The sequence below is a fragment of the Pongo pygmaeus genome, chromosome 1 (genome assembly GCF_028885625.2).
Source record: "Pongo pygmaeus isolate AG05252 chromosome 1, NHGRI_mPonPyg2-v2.0_pri, whole genome shotgun sequence".
NCBI lineage: Eukaryota > Metazoa > Chordata > Mammalia > Primates > Hominidae > Pongo > Pongo pygmaeus.
In genome coordinates, this window is record NC_072373.2 from 212538525 (window position 1) to 212554130 (window position 15606).

Below are 15606 nucleotides of genomic sequence, written 5' to 3' on the forward strand. Positions count from 1 at the left end.
CCGCCTCCTGGAAAACAGGGATGGGGTAGGAAAATCAAGCATCTCCGACTTGAGCACTGCTCCTTCCCACCCTGCTGCTTCTGACCTGGGAGTCCAGTTGCTTGGGGTCGTTCTCTCTTAAGCTCGGGACCCTTATGGCCTTGGAGCTCACAAGAAACAGTAGAACGGGTGTATGAGCTTCCAAGCCAGGCAGAACTGCTTCACTGCCCAGCAGTGTCATTGCTGCCTGTGTGAGTTTAGGCCCATTGCTCACTCTCTCTGGGCCTCAGTATCTCACTTGGAAATAAATGGAGTTTGGAAAACCCACCTTCCAGGACTGTTGGAGGAGCTGGCAGAGGAGGCCAGTCAGAAGAGCGGTGGCTTGGCCCTCTCCTGCCTCTTCCCTCCAGGGGATGTCCCTCCAGGGAATGGGTCCCACTTCCATAAGGGGAGCCCCCAGTTCTGCCTTCCAAGCCCAAGAGCACCGAGGGATTGATGTGAAACGGCTGGAGAACTGCCCTCCGTCCCACTCCCCATCCCTCCGCACTTCCCCTGCTGTCCGCCCGCCGCCCCCAGGCACTCACCTCACAGTGGACTGGTACACCAGGTCCTCTCGCTTGCGGTAGTTCTCCATGTGTGAGTAGTTGGTGGAGAACATGGCGTCGAAGGTGAAGATCTTTTGCTTGATGGTGCCACCATCCGTCACCTGCCACAGAGCACAGAGATAGCCACACGTGAGTGCTCAGCCAGCCCTGGTCACCCCTTTCCCCAGGACACTGACAAGATGCAGGCAGGAAGCCCAGAAGAAGGACAGCCCTCATCCTGAGAATAAGGTAATCACTGAGGGCTTCCTGGAGGCAGCAATGTTTAAGTTGCCTCCTGAAGGAAGAGTAGGAGCCAGCCTGGCAACAGGTGGGAGTTTTCCAGGCAGAGGGAACAGCAAAGGCCCTGTGGCAGAAAAGAGCAGTGTGCGCTCAGGGGAAGCTTGCTGCCTTCACAACACCTGGAGCAGAAAGGAAGTGGGATGAGAAGAGGCTGTGAAGAAAAATGTGGGCCAGATCATGGAGGGTCTCTACAGCAAAGGAGCTCAGCTTCTCCTGAAGGCAGTGGTCCCCAGGGCCAGGCTTAGATTAGATTTACAAGCTCCTCTGGCTATAGATTGAGGATGAATCAAAAGGGGCAAGACTAGAGGCAGGGAGCCTGGGAGAGGTCAGGAATCCAACATCCTGGCATGGGCAATGCAGAAGGGGACAGCGTGGGGCACTTGCCCTCCTCTTGGGATGGGCCATGAGAGAGGACATGAAGTCCCCATTTCACCTAAGAATGCGGAAGTGGGAGAAGGCAGGGAGGTGGCAATGAAGCCAGCGCTGGAAGCCCAAGGCTGCCGGGCTGTCCCGCTGTTCATGGCTGATGGAAAGCAAACCCAAGCGTCCCGTGCCCTCAGCTGCCGCCCGCCTGCCTCCCCACATCTGCGCTGCCTGCAGCTAATGAAAGTGTCAATCCACAAAGCAGCAAGGTATGTGTTGTCACTGTTTCAATTATTTATCTGTTTACTCGGCTGCAGTTTTCCGCTTGTCTCAGCAACTCTATTATAGACTGGGAGCTTGCAGCCTCTCGCAGCTCAGCTGGGCTCCGCGCTAACAGCTTGCAATGGGGAGGCCTCATGCCTGGGCCTGGAGAAGTGGAATTAGCTCCCTGCAGCTCTGCATGGTGGAGGCAGTGGGGAGAGGGGCAGGGAGGGGGGTGGCTAGGGATGGGTGTCTCCAAGGGGCTGGGTTAGGGGGGATGCTGAAAGCAGCTTCCCCAGGCAAAAAGGTGAGGATTGGAGTGTGAATCTGTCCCCCTGTCACCTGCCTGGGAGTACTGGCCCTAGACACAGCTGGGCTCCTCTAGACACATATGTACCCAAGCTGACTTGGACCACATCTCTCTGACCTAGGTGGTATTACTACTGGTTTAGGAGAGACTCCATGCATCTGGCTAGCATTGGTTGAGCACCAGCTGTGTGCAGACACAGGCTACGTCTGTGCCGGTCACTTTCCATAGACCGCAAGCTTTGTAAAGAGTAAGGTGGCCTCTGTGAGGACCAGGGATGGTTAGAATCATGAGAAGGCCTTCGCAGGCCCTGGGACCCTGAGAGGAAGCGGCAGTGAGACTTCCCAAGGCATGGCTTCTCCTTACCCCTCCGTAAGCCCACACCCCTCCTGTCTCTGTTGGGACTTAGCGACATGCACACGTGTCACTTTCTTCCCCTCCGAGGGCTTGGCGCTTTCTGACCGTGTGCAGAGGGGAGACAGAGGATCAGGTCCAGCTTCTGAAATGGGACCATGAGAGTGGAGGAAGAGGATGAGGATGGGGACAGGAGGATTCTCCTCTCCTCTTGGGATCCCTGCTGGCACTCACCGGCACTCACCCCAAGAAAGATGCCCACCCCTAACCAACCACACCTTGACTCTGCGTCCACTGTCATCACCCAGAAAAATGTCCCTGAGTTGACTGTGTCCAGCTTGGCACGGGGTGGAGAAGAGAGTTGGCCGTACTTGGGATCAGAGCTTCCATCTCCCCACCTCCCAATGTCCCAGCCTGGGGTGGAGGCCAAGACCCTCCAGGGGCTCCCCATTCTCCATGCACCCCCTTCCCATCCCCGCCTCACCCATTTGACTTTTTTAGAGCCACCAAAGTACCTTTAAAGCAGGGCCTTTTCACTTGGGGGGTGATTTCGCTCACCCTACCCACCAGGGGACATACAGCAAGCTCAGGAGACATTTTTGGTTGTCACAACTGGGGAGGAGAGGTGCGGTTTGGTACTGGTGTCTAGCCGACAGAGGCTAGGAAGCTGCTGACCATTTCACGATGTCCAGGACAGCCCCTTGCCCCCCTCCCAAGAATTATCTGGCCCCCAAATGTCAACAGTGCCCAGGTGGAGAAACCCAGCTTTAAGCCCATCACATTGGGTGGCCATACCAGGTCCCTGGGAACACAGCCGAACAGACAAGAATGTTCCCATTTTGCAGGTAAAGAAACTGAGGCTTGGAGAGGCAAAATTATTCAGCTGAGGCCCCACACTAGGTTCCTGACAAGCGTCTGGCTTCCGGACCAGAGTTCACATCCCATCCCATCAGGCTGGAAGAGACTGAGGGTGAACTAAGTGCCTCTCAACGTCCCTTTCTACCCCTGGTGGCCAGGCTCATTAGGAGAAAGGATGTCAGAATCTCAGTGGAAGTGCGAGGATTTTTCTCCCAAAGTCATAAAGCGGAAGGCATCCTGCCTGTTTAACTGGCAGCCCGTCTTCTGGCCTCGCCTCCCTTCAGGTACTGCTTTTTTATCTCCTCCTAAAATGCGGCAGCCCTTATCGTCCCAATCTCAAATTTTACTCCATTTTTTTTATTACACAAAAGAGAAAAAAATCTGTCAGTAAAACTGTCTCTTCAAATTTATTCGCCGAGACTGAGGGTTTTATTACTAGGAAAATACACCCGCACCCCACACGTCCACACACATACCCACACACCCCAGATAAAGCACTGAAGAATTATCCGAGTCGTAAATCGCTGTTTCAGGCTGAGGGACAGGGGAGTTTCAAGGACGAGCCTAGTTTTCCTTTGGTTTTATTTACATCTGTTTCTCTGGGGCTGTGTCTGGGGCCTCACTGTCAGCCAGAGGAGTAAATAACTGCTTCTGTGAAACCTGCTTCAGGCAGCTGGAGACAAGTGCTTATCTCGGCTGCAGGGTGAGGGATCTGGAGGGCAGGCCCCACTGTCCCAGCTCTCTGTGGTACATAGTCCCTCCTCCCTCAGCCTCCCGGAAGGTAAAGGAAATGGGAGGCTCAGACACGCTCAGGTGGGGTCAGCGGGCGAGCAGCTATTTGCAAGGATGTTATTCTGTGGTTCCTGGTGGTTAGAGGGCCCAAGAAAGAGGCCAGATGGGAAGTGGGGATTAGTACAGGCTGTGGACAGAAGGTGTGGTGGGTGTGCTGGAAGACACCTCGCCTTTAATTCTAGAAACATTTCTCCACACCTGAGACATACAGGGGCAGTTGCAGCCTCACAGCCGAGAAGGAAATAAATTTCAGACACGGTCGCAGCCCATTACGACCTTATTCACAAGAGGTACACAGTCCACAATTAGCTGAGGTTCCAGAGTCAGTAAGATGATGGCTGCAGCAGCAACAGGTAATTACCAAGTGTTATCCAATGATGTTCTGACACTTCTGAAGGAGCCAAGAATCCCCTTGGAGGGAGGGGTGATCATGGAAAGCTTCCTGGAGGAAGTAGGCCCTTTTCAGGGAGTGCTTGGTCCTAGTCTGGCTCTTTCTGCCTATGGGAGGCTTTGGAGCATGAAGCAAGGCTGATTTCCTCCATCCCCAGTTGAATGTTTGATTTTGGTTCCTAATTTTGTGCTCTGAAGAAGTCATTCCACCTCCCCTAGTCTCAGTTTCTTCATCTGTGAAATGGGGATAAGGCAACGTTCCTCCCTGTGAGGATTACATGAGCCTTGTAGAGTCCCTGGTAGGTGGGAAGTGCTCACTCGTGGGGTATTTTCACGAGCACTCACACTTTTCTGGACCATCTCTTTTTCTGTGTCCCTCCCCACCCTCCAGGGCTCTTTCTGTCTATGGGGCTGGAGAGCAAACTGTCTCTTGCTAAAATGCCAGAGGATGTGGAATTCAGTAAATGAAAGAAGGGAGCCCACACCCAGAGAGGGAGGCAGGTGGGAGGTGCCAGAAGGCTGGGTTGTGGCTATAAGGAGTGGGGTGCAGAGAGCAGGGACCGAGAATTTGCTAGTAGTCATCGTAGCAGCTTCAAAATAGAGTGCAGGGATGCCCTGAGTGAGTACCTGGAGGCAGGCAGGTCTCATGGGCTCTGAGAGGCTCCCATGGTGCCAGTGGGCAGGGACCATCAGGCCAGGGCAGACCGACAACTGCAGAGCTGACAGGGCAGACAAGGTAAGCCAAGCCCTGCGGATGTGTGGGTTTGCCCGGCCCCAGAGCGAGAGGCACTTCTGAAATGAATGATTTCATTCATTCCATATTCAACAGACTTTTGTTGAACAAACAAACAGCTCCTTGAATATGAACTACTCCTAGAACATAAGCTCTATGAGGATGGGTGCTTTTTTTTTTTTTTTTTTTTTTTTTTTTTTTTTTTGAGACGGAGTCTCTCTCTGTCACCCAGGCTGGAGTGTAGTGGCGCGACCTCAGCTCACTGCAAGCTCCACCTCCCAGGTTCACACCATTCTCCTGCCTCAGCCTCCCAAGTAGTTGAGACTACAGGCACCCACCACCACGCCTGGCTAATTTTTTGTATTTTTAGTAGAGACGGGTTTTCACTGTGTTAGCCAGGATGGTCTCGATCTCCTGACCTCGTGATCTGCCCGCCTCAGCCTCCCAAAGTGTTGGGATTACAGGCGTGAGCCATGGCGCCTGGCCGAAGATGAGGTCTTTATCTGTCCTGTTCATTGCTCTGTTTCCAGAGTTTAGCAAATGGCACTTGCTTGATAAATATCTGCTGAATGAGTCAATGAGTGAATGAATGAGTTGAGACCTTACCATGTGCCAGGCACTGGGAATACCGTGAAGAAAAGGGAAAAGGTCCTTGCTGCTCTGTGATACAGACTGGCCCCAGGACAGCCTGCTGTGCCTGGACCCTCATCTGTCTGGGACTCCCTGGTAAGAGTAGCCTGGCCCAGGCGGGACAGTGGCCTCAGACCACCCCCGATGTGAGGCTTCAAAAGGAACCAGCAGGGTTTCTCTTTCTTAAAGCTCCCAGCATTAATGATATTCTGTGCAGGAAAACATCCTAACTCTGCAAAGGGTACACCTGGATCAGACAGAAGAGGCTGTGCATGTAGTTATGCAAAAGAATCTGCATCCTAACCAGTGCCTACACAGGCTGAGTGTCCCCCAGCCCTCCCTTCCATTGTTCCTTGGAATCTCAGGACTGTAAGCTCCAAGAGCCCTGTGTCCCAGAGCCTAGCACAGTGCCTGGCATACGAGGGGTTGCTGAATAAGTGAACTATACCAAGAGACATGTGCCATCATCCCCATTTGCAGACAGAGGAACCATGGCCAAGAAAGAGGCACGTGAACTGCCCAAGGTCACACAGGTATTATACTTGTAATAGTAAACAGCAGAGCTGACCGCTCAGCATGGATTAGTCCAAAAGAAGTGGGCAGAAGACCTACTTTGAGGTTGGGGATATGGGAAATGTGCAGAGGCTTTTGGGGTCACACAGCTCTGGATTCAGATCCCAGCTCTGCCACTCAGTTGATTGCTGGGCGATGTTGGAGAGTTCTGTGTGCCTCTGTTTCCTCATCTGCAAAATGGGAAGGATCATGCCTCCCCGTAAGGCACGTGTGAGAACTCAGTGCCTGAGAGTGAACACACAGAGAGCCCAGGGGATTGCTTGGCATGCGATAACAGTAACATGACTGAAATAATAATAGCTGGCATGCATTGGCGCCTACGCTCTGCCAGATATTGCTTGCAAACATCAACTCCTCTCATCGTAACAGAAAGTGCTCCATCATATTAGCTATTACATACTTTTCTTAAGTCCAAAGTAGGGAGGTTGGTCAGGGTGGGTGGACTGCAATGATGGCAGCAGACGGTAACATGGGTTCTTAAGAACAGGTATCTCTTTTCTTCCCCATCCTGAGAGCATCTCAGCTAGGAATTCCCCAAATGACCAGCTACGCTGTGTAGAAGTTTCTCAGAGGCAGAGAGCTAGGTTCTAAGTCCCAAAGGTTGTCTCTGCACTGTTCCTCTCTCTGGGACTCAGTTTCCCTAAATGTTCCATGAGGAAACTGAGGACTCTTTGCCACCCTGAATGCCCGCAGTGTTCTGATTCTAGAAGAATCAGCCTGGAGACCACAGTTTCTCATGCTCCAGAGCTGCCCTGGCTGCCCCCTGACCCCAACCAGCAAATCTGGCTGCAGCCAGGCCAGGTTGCTTTTCAAGTAGAATCATCAAAGAGTGGCCGGTGGACTTAGTCCAGCCAGCAGTGTGAGAGCCCGCCGACCGGCCTGGCTGTTTAATTTGAAAAACAAATAAGTCTCCAATTTCGGCTGCCTCACCAATGTCCCTGGGTGCTGTCATCCGAAAAAGAAAAAAAAAAGAAAGGGGGAAAATATCACCTCCCCCCACCTTCCCAACCTCCTTCTCTGTGTGTTCCACAAAACCAATTACAGGTTGGAAATAGCTGTAATAAACTTGATATCCCACTTATGGGCCAATCCTGCCACGGCTGGAAAGTGTAATAGTGGCAGAGAGTGAAAACTGCTGGTGTATTTTGCTGGAGCTGTTTAAATTGCCTGCCTACATTATCCCAACTCCTCTCCAGCCAGGAAGGAATTTGCTCTCCTGGAAATGGAGCAGCTGAGGTCTCTGTGTCCAGGCAGCCGAGAGAGTGTTTGCAAGGAGGGTTTTAATCAACTGATTAGATATAGAGGAGTGGATGGCGCCTGGGATCTTGTGTCAGCCCAGCACAGCTTCCAATTCCAGCCCAGGCAAGAGGTGCTCCCTGGCTGTAAACAGCCTAAGGCGATACCTGCCTTTCATGGTAGTTAGGGGAAAAGGGCATTAAATTAGATAATGCAAGAGACAATGAGGGCTAGAAAGGGACTCCGTTTTACTGTAGGTGCTTCACTCCCTGGCTCTGGGTTCTCAGACAAGTCACTGATTGTTTCTAAGCCTCAGTTTCCTCATCTGTAACGCGAGGGATATTAATCAAACTCACGCCCCAGAGTTGTAAGAAATACTAAAAGAAACAAACATATGTAAAAGCATCTTGCAAAATGCAAAGGCAAGTGGACACTGCTGTTAGTGTGAATTTATTGCTCAGCTTCTAGACTGTGGGAGGTGATGAGAAAATCTAGAAACTTCTGCCATGCAACTATCCCGTGGGAGTCCCTTGCCCATCTCACTTGATCCCAGGAGCCTAGCGTAGGAACTAGCACGTAGTACATGCTCAGTGTGCATTTGTGGAATGAACCAATGAGTCAGTGAAGGAAGGAACAGACTTCCTGTTCACTTAAGCAGATCTGCCGCCATCCCAGCCACTCAGAAAGTATGCCTAGAAAGCTCCCTGCAAGGCTGGGCACAAAGATGGAGCTAGACCAAGTCAACCTCAGGCTAGAGCTTGAGTCCACTGGTTCCTTTGTGAGTTTGTCTATTGCTTGAGGTCCTTTCAGGAGCTGGGCTTGGTGCTGGGAGTATGGCTGTAAACAAAGCAGATGAGGACAGTGAGAAAACTGACTCATCTCTTCTAAATTTCTGAAACGTGTGGTTTCCGACTCCTCCAGTGGAGCCTGAAGCCCAGGATGGGACTTCATTTTGTTCAATGTTGCATCCCCGATTATAAAACAGAGTCTGGTACTTAGAAGACTCTTGTTCAATTTTTTTTATAGAAATGAACATCACTTTTTTTTTTAGATGCAAAACCCATGGCCAGAGAAGGGATGCCATTTGCCCTGATTCCCAGTTAGGAGGTGGTGAAGTGGAGAGCTTTAAACCTGGGTTTCATTCCAAAGTCCAGATAGGAAGTGGCTCAGGTAGTAGAGTTGGATTTAGTTTTGGGCAGGGGGGCAAGAAAGGGAGTAGGTATTCTAGGGAGAGGAAAACCAAGGCAGGGGTGTTGAGGGAAGAGGTGAGGGGAATGAAGGCGGAGAGGAAGCCTGGGAGAATGATTCAGCTGCCTGGCTGCCTGCTGTGTAGGGGGAGGGGCACAGGGTTCTTCCCTTTCTTGTTGCCATAACAACCCTGGACCACTCTTCCCCTAAACCTCCCTGCCCACCTGTTCTCCGCCCTGAAACTGCTCTTGCAGTTCCTAGGCCTGGAAGCTGGGCCAGAGAAGCAGCCTCAGAGAGGGTAGGGCAGGCTCTGTCCTCCCCAAGGGGGCCTGGGGAAAGAGGATACCAGATTCCCAAGGACAAGAAGAGGCAGAAAATCCTCATGTCAGGTGCCACTCACCTCTCTGGGCAGCCCCTGCTCTCCCTTGTGGGCCCCGGTTTCTGGCAGGGCTGGGCTCAGGGTAATTGGCTTCCCCTGGTGTGTGTGGGAGATCCGGTTTTGACAGAGACAGCTGGTGTCATAAATTGCCTGTCTCATCTGGTTACCGTGCGATGGCAGACAGCAGCTCAGAGATGGGCCTGGGGGCTGCGGGGAGAGTGGCAGGGAGGAGAGCGGCTGCAGCTTCTTCGTAGGACCCATGCCCTACATGTAGGCAGGTGCTCCTGCAAGTGTGAGGAGGTGTGTGCCACTGGTGTGAGCTGGGGCCCCAGCCCGCGTGGGTGAGCCCGCTGTGAACGAGGAAGCCTGTGTTCAACGGAGTATGGGTGTGCATCTGTGCATCTGTAGGGATGACTGTACAAATAGGTGTGTTTCTAGGCTGCCTATGAGGCTGCACATGTGTGTGCAAGGCAAAGTAATAATGAGAATGTTCATCTGTAGTTTTAGATGTTTGCACAGGGAAGACCAGGAGGTCTCACAGGGAGTGTAAGAAAGTGTATGCAGGCATTTTCAGGGCTGCATGTCTGTTTGTGGACTCACGGTGTTGTGCATGCACAATGCCTGCACCCACAGCTGTAAGTGCAGTTATATACTCTGCTCCTCACTCCGGGAAAGGGTGTGTGTTTGGGTGTGTGTGTGTGTGTGTGTGTGTGTGTGTAAGGGGATGAGTTTCTGGCAAATGTCAGGTTGTATCTACCAGGGTGGGGGATGTCATGCCAACTCTGCTCCCTTGCCATGTCCCATGCCCAGATAGGTGCCCACCAGTCGAACACAAAGCCCACAGTCACGACCCAACCCCCTGAGCCCCCCAAACTCTATCAGACACATGCATGGGAGCTCTGAGACCTCCTTCTCCACCTCCCGTGCAGCACCCCACTCCCCCTTCATGCTTTAGGGACTAGCAGACAGGAAGCAGGGGAAATAGAAAGGGCCTCAGATAGATGCCAGACACTCGAACTTCAGTGCACAGCGGAATCACCTGGGCCAGAGTGGGGGTGGGGTTTGAAAATGTCAGTTTCCCCGGAAGCCTATCCTGGAGGTTCCAACTCAGTGACTCCTAAATGCAGTCCTTATTCTGCATTTTTAACAAGCGTCATCGGGTCATTTGGATACAGGGATCAGGAATGACAACGCACTCCTCACCAGGGCCTATTTGCAGCTTTCCCAGGGGGCCATCAACTGCTGGACCCTTGGTGCCCTAGGAGGTCATTCAGAGCAGGAGCGCCCTTGACTGTCCCATTTAGGGCTCTCATTTTACACGAGGCCAAGCCAAGGCCCCAAGAGGGGATGGGTATGCCCAGGGTCACAGAGGGAGGAGTCGGCAGAGCTGGGAGCCAGGCTCTTTGCTCCGAAGCACATCCTCTTTCCACCACACCCCCAAATCCAGATGCTTGGAATCCAGACCCTAAAAGCCCAGGTTCACCGAATGCTGAACAGCTGTAGCACCTGAGATACTTAGGTCCCTCCTCCAGACCAGGTGATCATGTCCAGCTCCTCGCTGCCTCCTCCCTGCCTCCCGACAAGTATGCTCTTGGAAAATCCCAGCATTAGAGACAGGGTTCAGGGGTTCAGGGTCACATGGCTCACCCCTAAAGAGAGGGGCTCGGGGGCTCTTTCCCAGTTTAACAAATGCCCTCCCCTCTTGTTTTCTGGAAGGAGTGGGCTGAGGAGGAAGGAGGAGGAACTTATTTAGCCACCTGTGTCTCCATGACAGCCACTTTATTTCTATTTTTATTTTTGAGATGGAGTCTCACTCTGTTGCTGAGGCTGGAGTGCAGTGGCACCATGTCAGCTCACTGCAACCTCCGTCTCCTGGGTTCAAGCAATTCTCCTGCCTCAGCCTCCCAAGTAGCTGGGATTACAGGCGCCCACCACCACTACCGGCTAGTTTTTATTTTTTTTTAGTAGAGACAGGGTTTCACTATGTTGGCCAGGCTGGTCTCGAAATCCTGACCTCAGGTGATCCACCCACCTCGCCTCCCAAAGTGTTGGGATTACAGGCGTGAGCCACCACCATGCCTGGCCGAAAGCCACTCTTCACTACGCACCCTCAGTGTGCATTCCTGTAACCCCACTGACCTCAGCTTCTCATTCACTCACCTGTTCATTCACTCACCTGCTCATTCATTCATTCGTTCATTCACTCACCTGTTCATTCATTCACCTGTTCATTCATTCATTCACCTGTTCATTCATTCATTCACTCACCTGCTCATTCATTCATTCGCTCATTCACTCACCTGTTCATTCATTCACCTGTTCATTCATTCATTCACTCACCTGCTCATTCATTCATTCGTTCATTCACTCACCTGCTCATTCGTTCATTCACTCACCTGCTCATTCGTTCATTCACTCACCTGCTCATTCGTTCATTCACTCACCTGCTCATTCGTTCATTCACTCACCTGCTCATTCGTTCATTCACTCACCTGCTCATTCGTTCATTCACTCACCTGCTCATTCGTTCATTCACTCACCTGCTCATTCGTTCATTCACTCACCTGCTCATTCGTTCATTCACTCACCTGCTCATTCGTTCATTCACTCACCTGCTCATTCGTTCATTCACTCACCTGCTCATTCGTTCATTCACTCACCTGCTCATTCGTTCATTCACTCACCTGCTCATTCGTTCATTCACTCACCTGCTCATTCGTTCATTCACTCACCTGCTCATTCGTTCATTCACTCACCCGTTCATTCATTCATTCACTCACCTGCTCATTCATTCATTCGTTCATTCACTCACCTGTTCATTCATTCATTCACTCACCTGCTCATTCATTCGTTCATTCACTCACCTGTTCATTCATTCATTCGTTCATTCACTCACCTGTTCATTCATTCACTCACCTGTTCAGTCATTCACTCACCTGTTCATTCATTCATTCATTCACTCACCTGTTCATTCATTCATTCACTCACTCACCTGTTCATTCATTCATTCACTCACCTGTTCATTCATTCACTCACCTGCTCATTCATTCATTCGTTCATTCACTTACCTGTTCATTCATTCATTCATTCATCTGTTCATTCATAAACACCTCCTGCGGGCCAGGCCTGCGGACAGAGGCGTCGTTAGGGAGTTCACAGAATGGGTGAGGTGGAGGTTGGGGTCAGGAGAGAAATATTAGCAGCAGGTGCTCGCTCGGCAGCAGGCTGCTGACATGGAGTGGAAACAGCACTGGCATGGGGGCCGGGGAGCTCTGCCAGGGAGGGTCCAGGGCAGGCCCTGCCCAGAAGGGGACCCTGAGCCCTGCTTTGGAGGTTGAAGCAGAGCCTTCGGGGCAGACAGGAGGAGAGCATGGGGGCCCCCAGGCATCAACAAGAAGGCAAGGCTTGGGCAGAGAGTGAGGGGGGTTCAGGACAAGTTCTGGGGGTGCTGTGTAGAAGGGCCTGGTGCGGGAGGGTCATGGCTCACACATGTGGAGTCTGGGTTTGGTAGTGGTTAGGCTCTGGAGTCAGACCTTTAGGTTCAAGTCAATTTGAGATCTCCTATCTCCCTGTCTCAGTCTCCTTACCTGTAAAATGAGGATAGCAGTAGCACCACCATCTAGGGTGGAGGACAAATCGGGTTCTTCCCTATAAAGTGCTTAGAAGGTGTCTTTCACATAGTACACATGCTATAACTGAGTGCTGTTAGCTGTAAAATGCTAATAATGCATATTATTATTACTATTATTTTATTGGAGGGAAACGGAGAGCCATTGAAGGCTTCAAACAGGAGAGTGACCGGCTCCATTTGTATCAGAGAAATCCCCCTGGCTGCAGTGTGAACAGTAGAACTGGTGGCAACTGGGAAGAGGCACTGGGTTGGAGAGAAGAGACCACTTTTCCAGCCCCTCTTTCAGGGCTGTAAACTTGATTTTTGGATCCCACCAGTCAACAGGGCAGGTGTGGGTGGGCAGGAGCATGGCAGAGTCCTATCTGATCCCAGTAGCTGTGTACCTGTGTGCGAGGTTCTGGCCCACATCCCCTGCCTGTGACACCCCCTACAAGGTCTCCCCATGGTCATGCTCAGCACTCAGTCCCCGTGTCACCCCCCGGGCTGCCGGTCAGTGGGCACACCTGTGTAGACAGGTTGTGTCCAGCAAGGGCTCATCATGGGACAGATGCCCAGCTTGTACCAGTCTGGCTGACCGATGCAGTCAGAAGGGGCTGCCAGTCCTCGGGGAGGGACCTCGCTGTGCCAATCTGCCTGGCCCACCCCACTTAGCAGGCGCTGTGCACAATTGGGCCTGTGTCAGCATGATCAGCCGCCGGCAGACCCGTGGCAGATCAGTGGCCTGCGCCAGCCTGCCCACCTGCTAAATGAGGGGCGGGTGCACCAGCAAACATTGCTAGGCTGGCATATCCTGTCTGCTGTAATTAACATATGGCATCAGGGCAGCCCAGCCCAGTGAAGCTTGTCTGTCCATCTGCTGGCTGTTCCTGGGAATCAGCACTTTACCACGAGCCCCAGCAGCCAGTTGGAGAGGAAGAACACTGAGCTGGGAGCCAGGAGACCTGGGCCCCATCTCTGCTCAGCCACTCACTGGTAGTGGATGCTGGGAAGTTTGCATTCCCTCTCTGGGTCTTGGCTCCCCCATCTGTTAAATGGGGCCCAGGGGATGGCTGATCGCTAAGTTCTCTTCCTGCTGTTCTATGCGGGTGGCGTTAACAATAGGCAAATTCTGGGTGGCAGAATTCTGCACTTGAGGGGTTATGCTAGAGCATATGCAGGCCCTACAAATTGCTTCCTTCATTCCACAAAGAGTTACTGTGTCCCTACTATGTGCCAGGGATATTGCCATGAATAAGACAATGTCCCTCTTCTCCTCGAATCCACATTCTACTGTCAGGAGACAGATACCTTAAATTAAGGAAGATGGAAGAGATTTATCAGCTAGAGTGAATTACTATGCAGACACTAACATAGGGTGATGGCTAGAAGAGATGGGTGGCCAGGGGAGGGCAGCCTCAGAAGGTCACATGTAAGCTAACCTCCAAATGAGGAGGTGGGGCCCCGTTTGCTTAGAAGAATCAAGTTGCTTCCTGCCAGTTCCCCATGGGCTCCTCTTTATTCACTGCTTCTTGTTTGATCCCAGGGATGCCCGTCTGGGTAGTGCTGTCTGCATTTTACAGACGAGGCTCAGAGACAAGTCCTAGCTTAGTTCTATAGCTTCATGTTTTCTTCCCCCAACATTTGATTATGAATATTTCCCAACAAGCAGGAAAGTGTAAAAATCTTTAAGGCAAACACCCATATACCTATTACCTGGCTTCCACAATTAAAATGTGAACATGGGCTGGGCGCAGTGGCTCGTGCCTGTAATCCCCGGCACTTTTGGAGGCCGAGGCAGGCAGATTGCTTGAGCGAAGGAGTTTGAGATCAGCCTGGGCAACATGGTGAAACCCCATCTCTACAAAAAATATCAGAAAATTAGCCAGGCGTGGTGGTATGTGCCTGTAGTCCCAGCTACTCAGGAGGCTGCAGTGGAAAGATTGCCTGAGCCCAGGAAGTTGAGGCTGTAATGAGCCAAGATCTCGCCACTGTACTCCAGCCTGGGTGACAGGGCAAGACCCTGTCTCAAACAAACAAACAAACAAACAAACAAAAAACCTTATGCCTGTAATACCAGCACCTTGGGAGGCCGAGGCAGGCAGATCACTCAAGGTCAGGAGTTCGAGACCAGCCTGGTTAACATGGTGAAACCCCATCTCTACTAAAAATGCAAACATTAGCCAGGTGTGGTGGGGGGGCGCCTGTAATCCCAGCTACTCAGGAGGCTGAGGCATGAGAATTGCTTGAACCTGGGAGTCAGAGGTTGCAGCGAGCTGAGATCGCGCCACTGCCCTCCAGCCTGGGCGACAGAGTGAGACTCTGTCTCAAAATAAAATAAATTAAATAAATAAATAAATGCAACCATGTTTGCTTTATCATATCTCCCCCCACCCTCCATTCATCCCTCTCGATGCAGCCACACAGCCTTATTTATTCGATGCCTTCCAAAGTGAGCTGCAGACACCTGTACAGTTTACTCCTAAACCTTCTATTTAGAGTTCAATATTTATTTACAATTCCTTTTCTTTTGAGGTCAAATTTATATACAATGAATTGCACAAATCTCAAGAGTACCACTCAGGGTTCTTTTTGAGTTTTGGCAAATGCGTGCACCAGTGTAAGCTGAGCCCTTCTCAGGATGCAGAACACTACCGTTACTCCAGAAAATTCCCTCCGCTCCTTCCCAGCCAAACCTCACCCAAGAGACGATCATTATTCTGATCTGTTTCTCACATTTTAACCTGTTCTAGAATTTCGTATCAACGAATTATACGGTGTGTAGATTCCAGGGAAGGCTCTTTTCTCCCAGCATAATATTTTTTAGATCCACCCCTGCTATGTGTGTACCATGGTTTAATCCTTTTAATCACTGAGTAGTATTCCATGTCTATTTTTGTTTAGCTGTTCTCTTGTTAAAAGGCACCTGGACAGTTTCCAGTTAGGCTCTGCTATGCTTCAAGCTGCTAAGAACATTCTTGCACAAGTTTTCTTTTTTTTAAGAAAAGTCACATGTTTTCATTTCTCTTGCTACTGCTTTGTTTGACAAAGGGTCAGTCCAATCCAACAAGG

The 15606-nt window shown here is 51.3% G+C and overlaps 1 protein-coding gene across 4 annotated transcripts in view; it reads right to left on the reverse strand.

The window, feature by feature from the left end:
* Positions 1–15606, reverse strand: part of IGSF21 (immunoglobin superfamily member 21) — a 274351-nt gene that overhangs the window by 89305 nt on the left and 169440 nt on the right. For all 4 annotated transcript variants that reach the window (XM_054450753.2, XM_054450763.1, XM_054450785.1 and 1 more), the window contains exon 3: positions 564–685. In XM_054450753.2, the coding sequence (XP_054306728.1) occupies positions 564–685 (122 nt within the window). The remainder of the gene's footprint in view (positions 1–563; positions 686–15606) is intronic.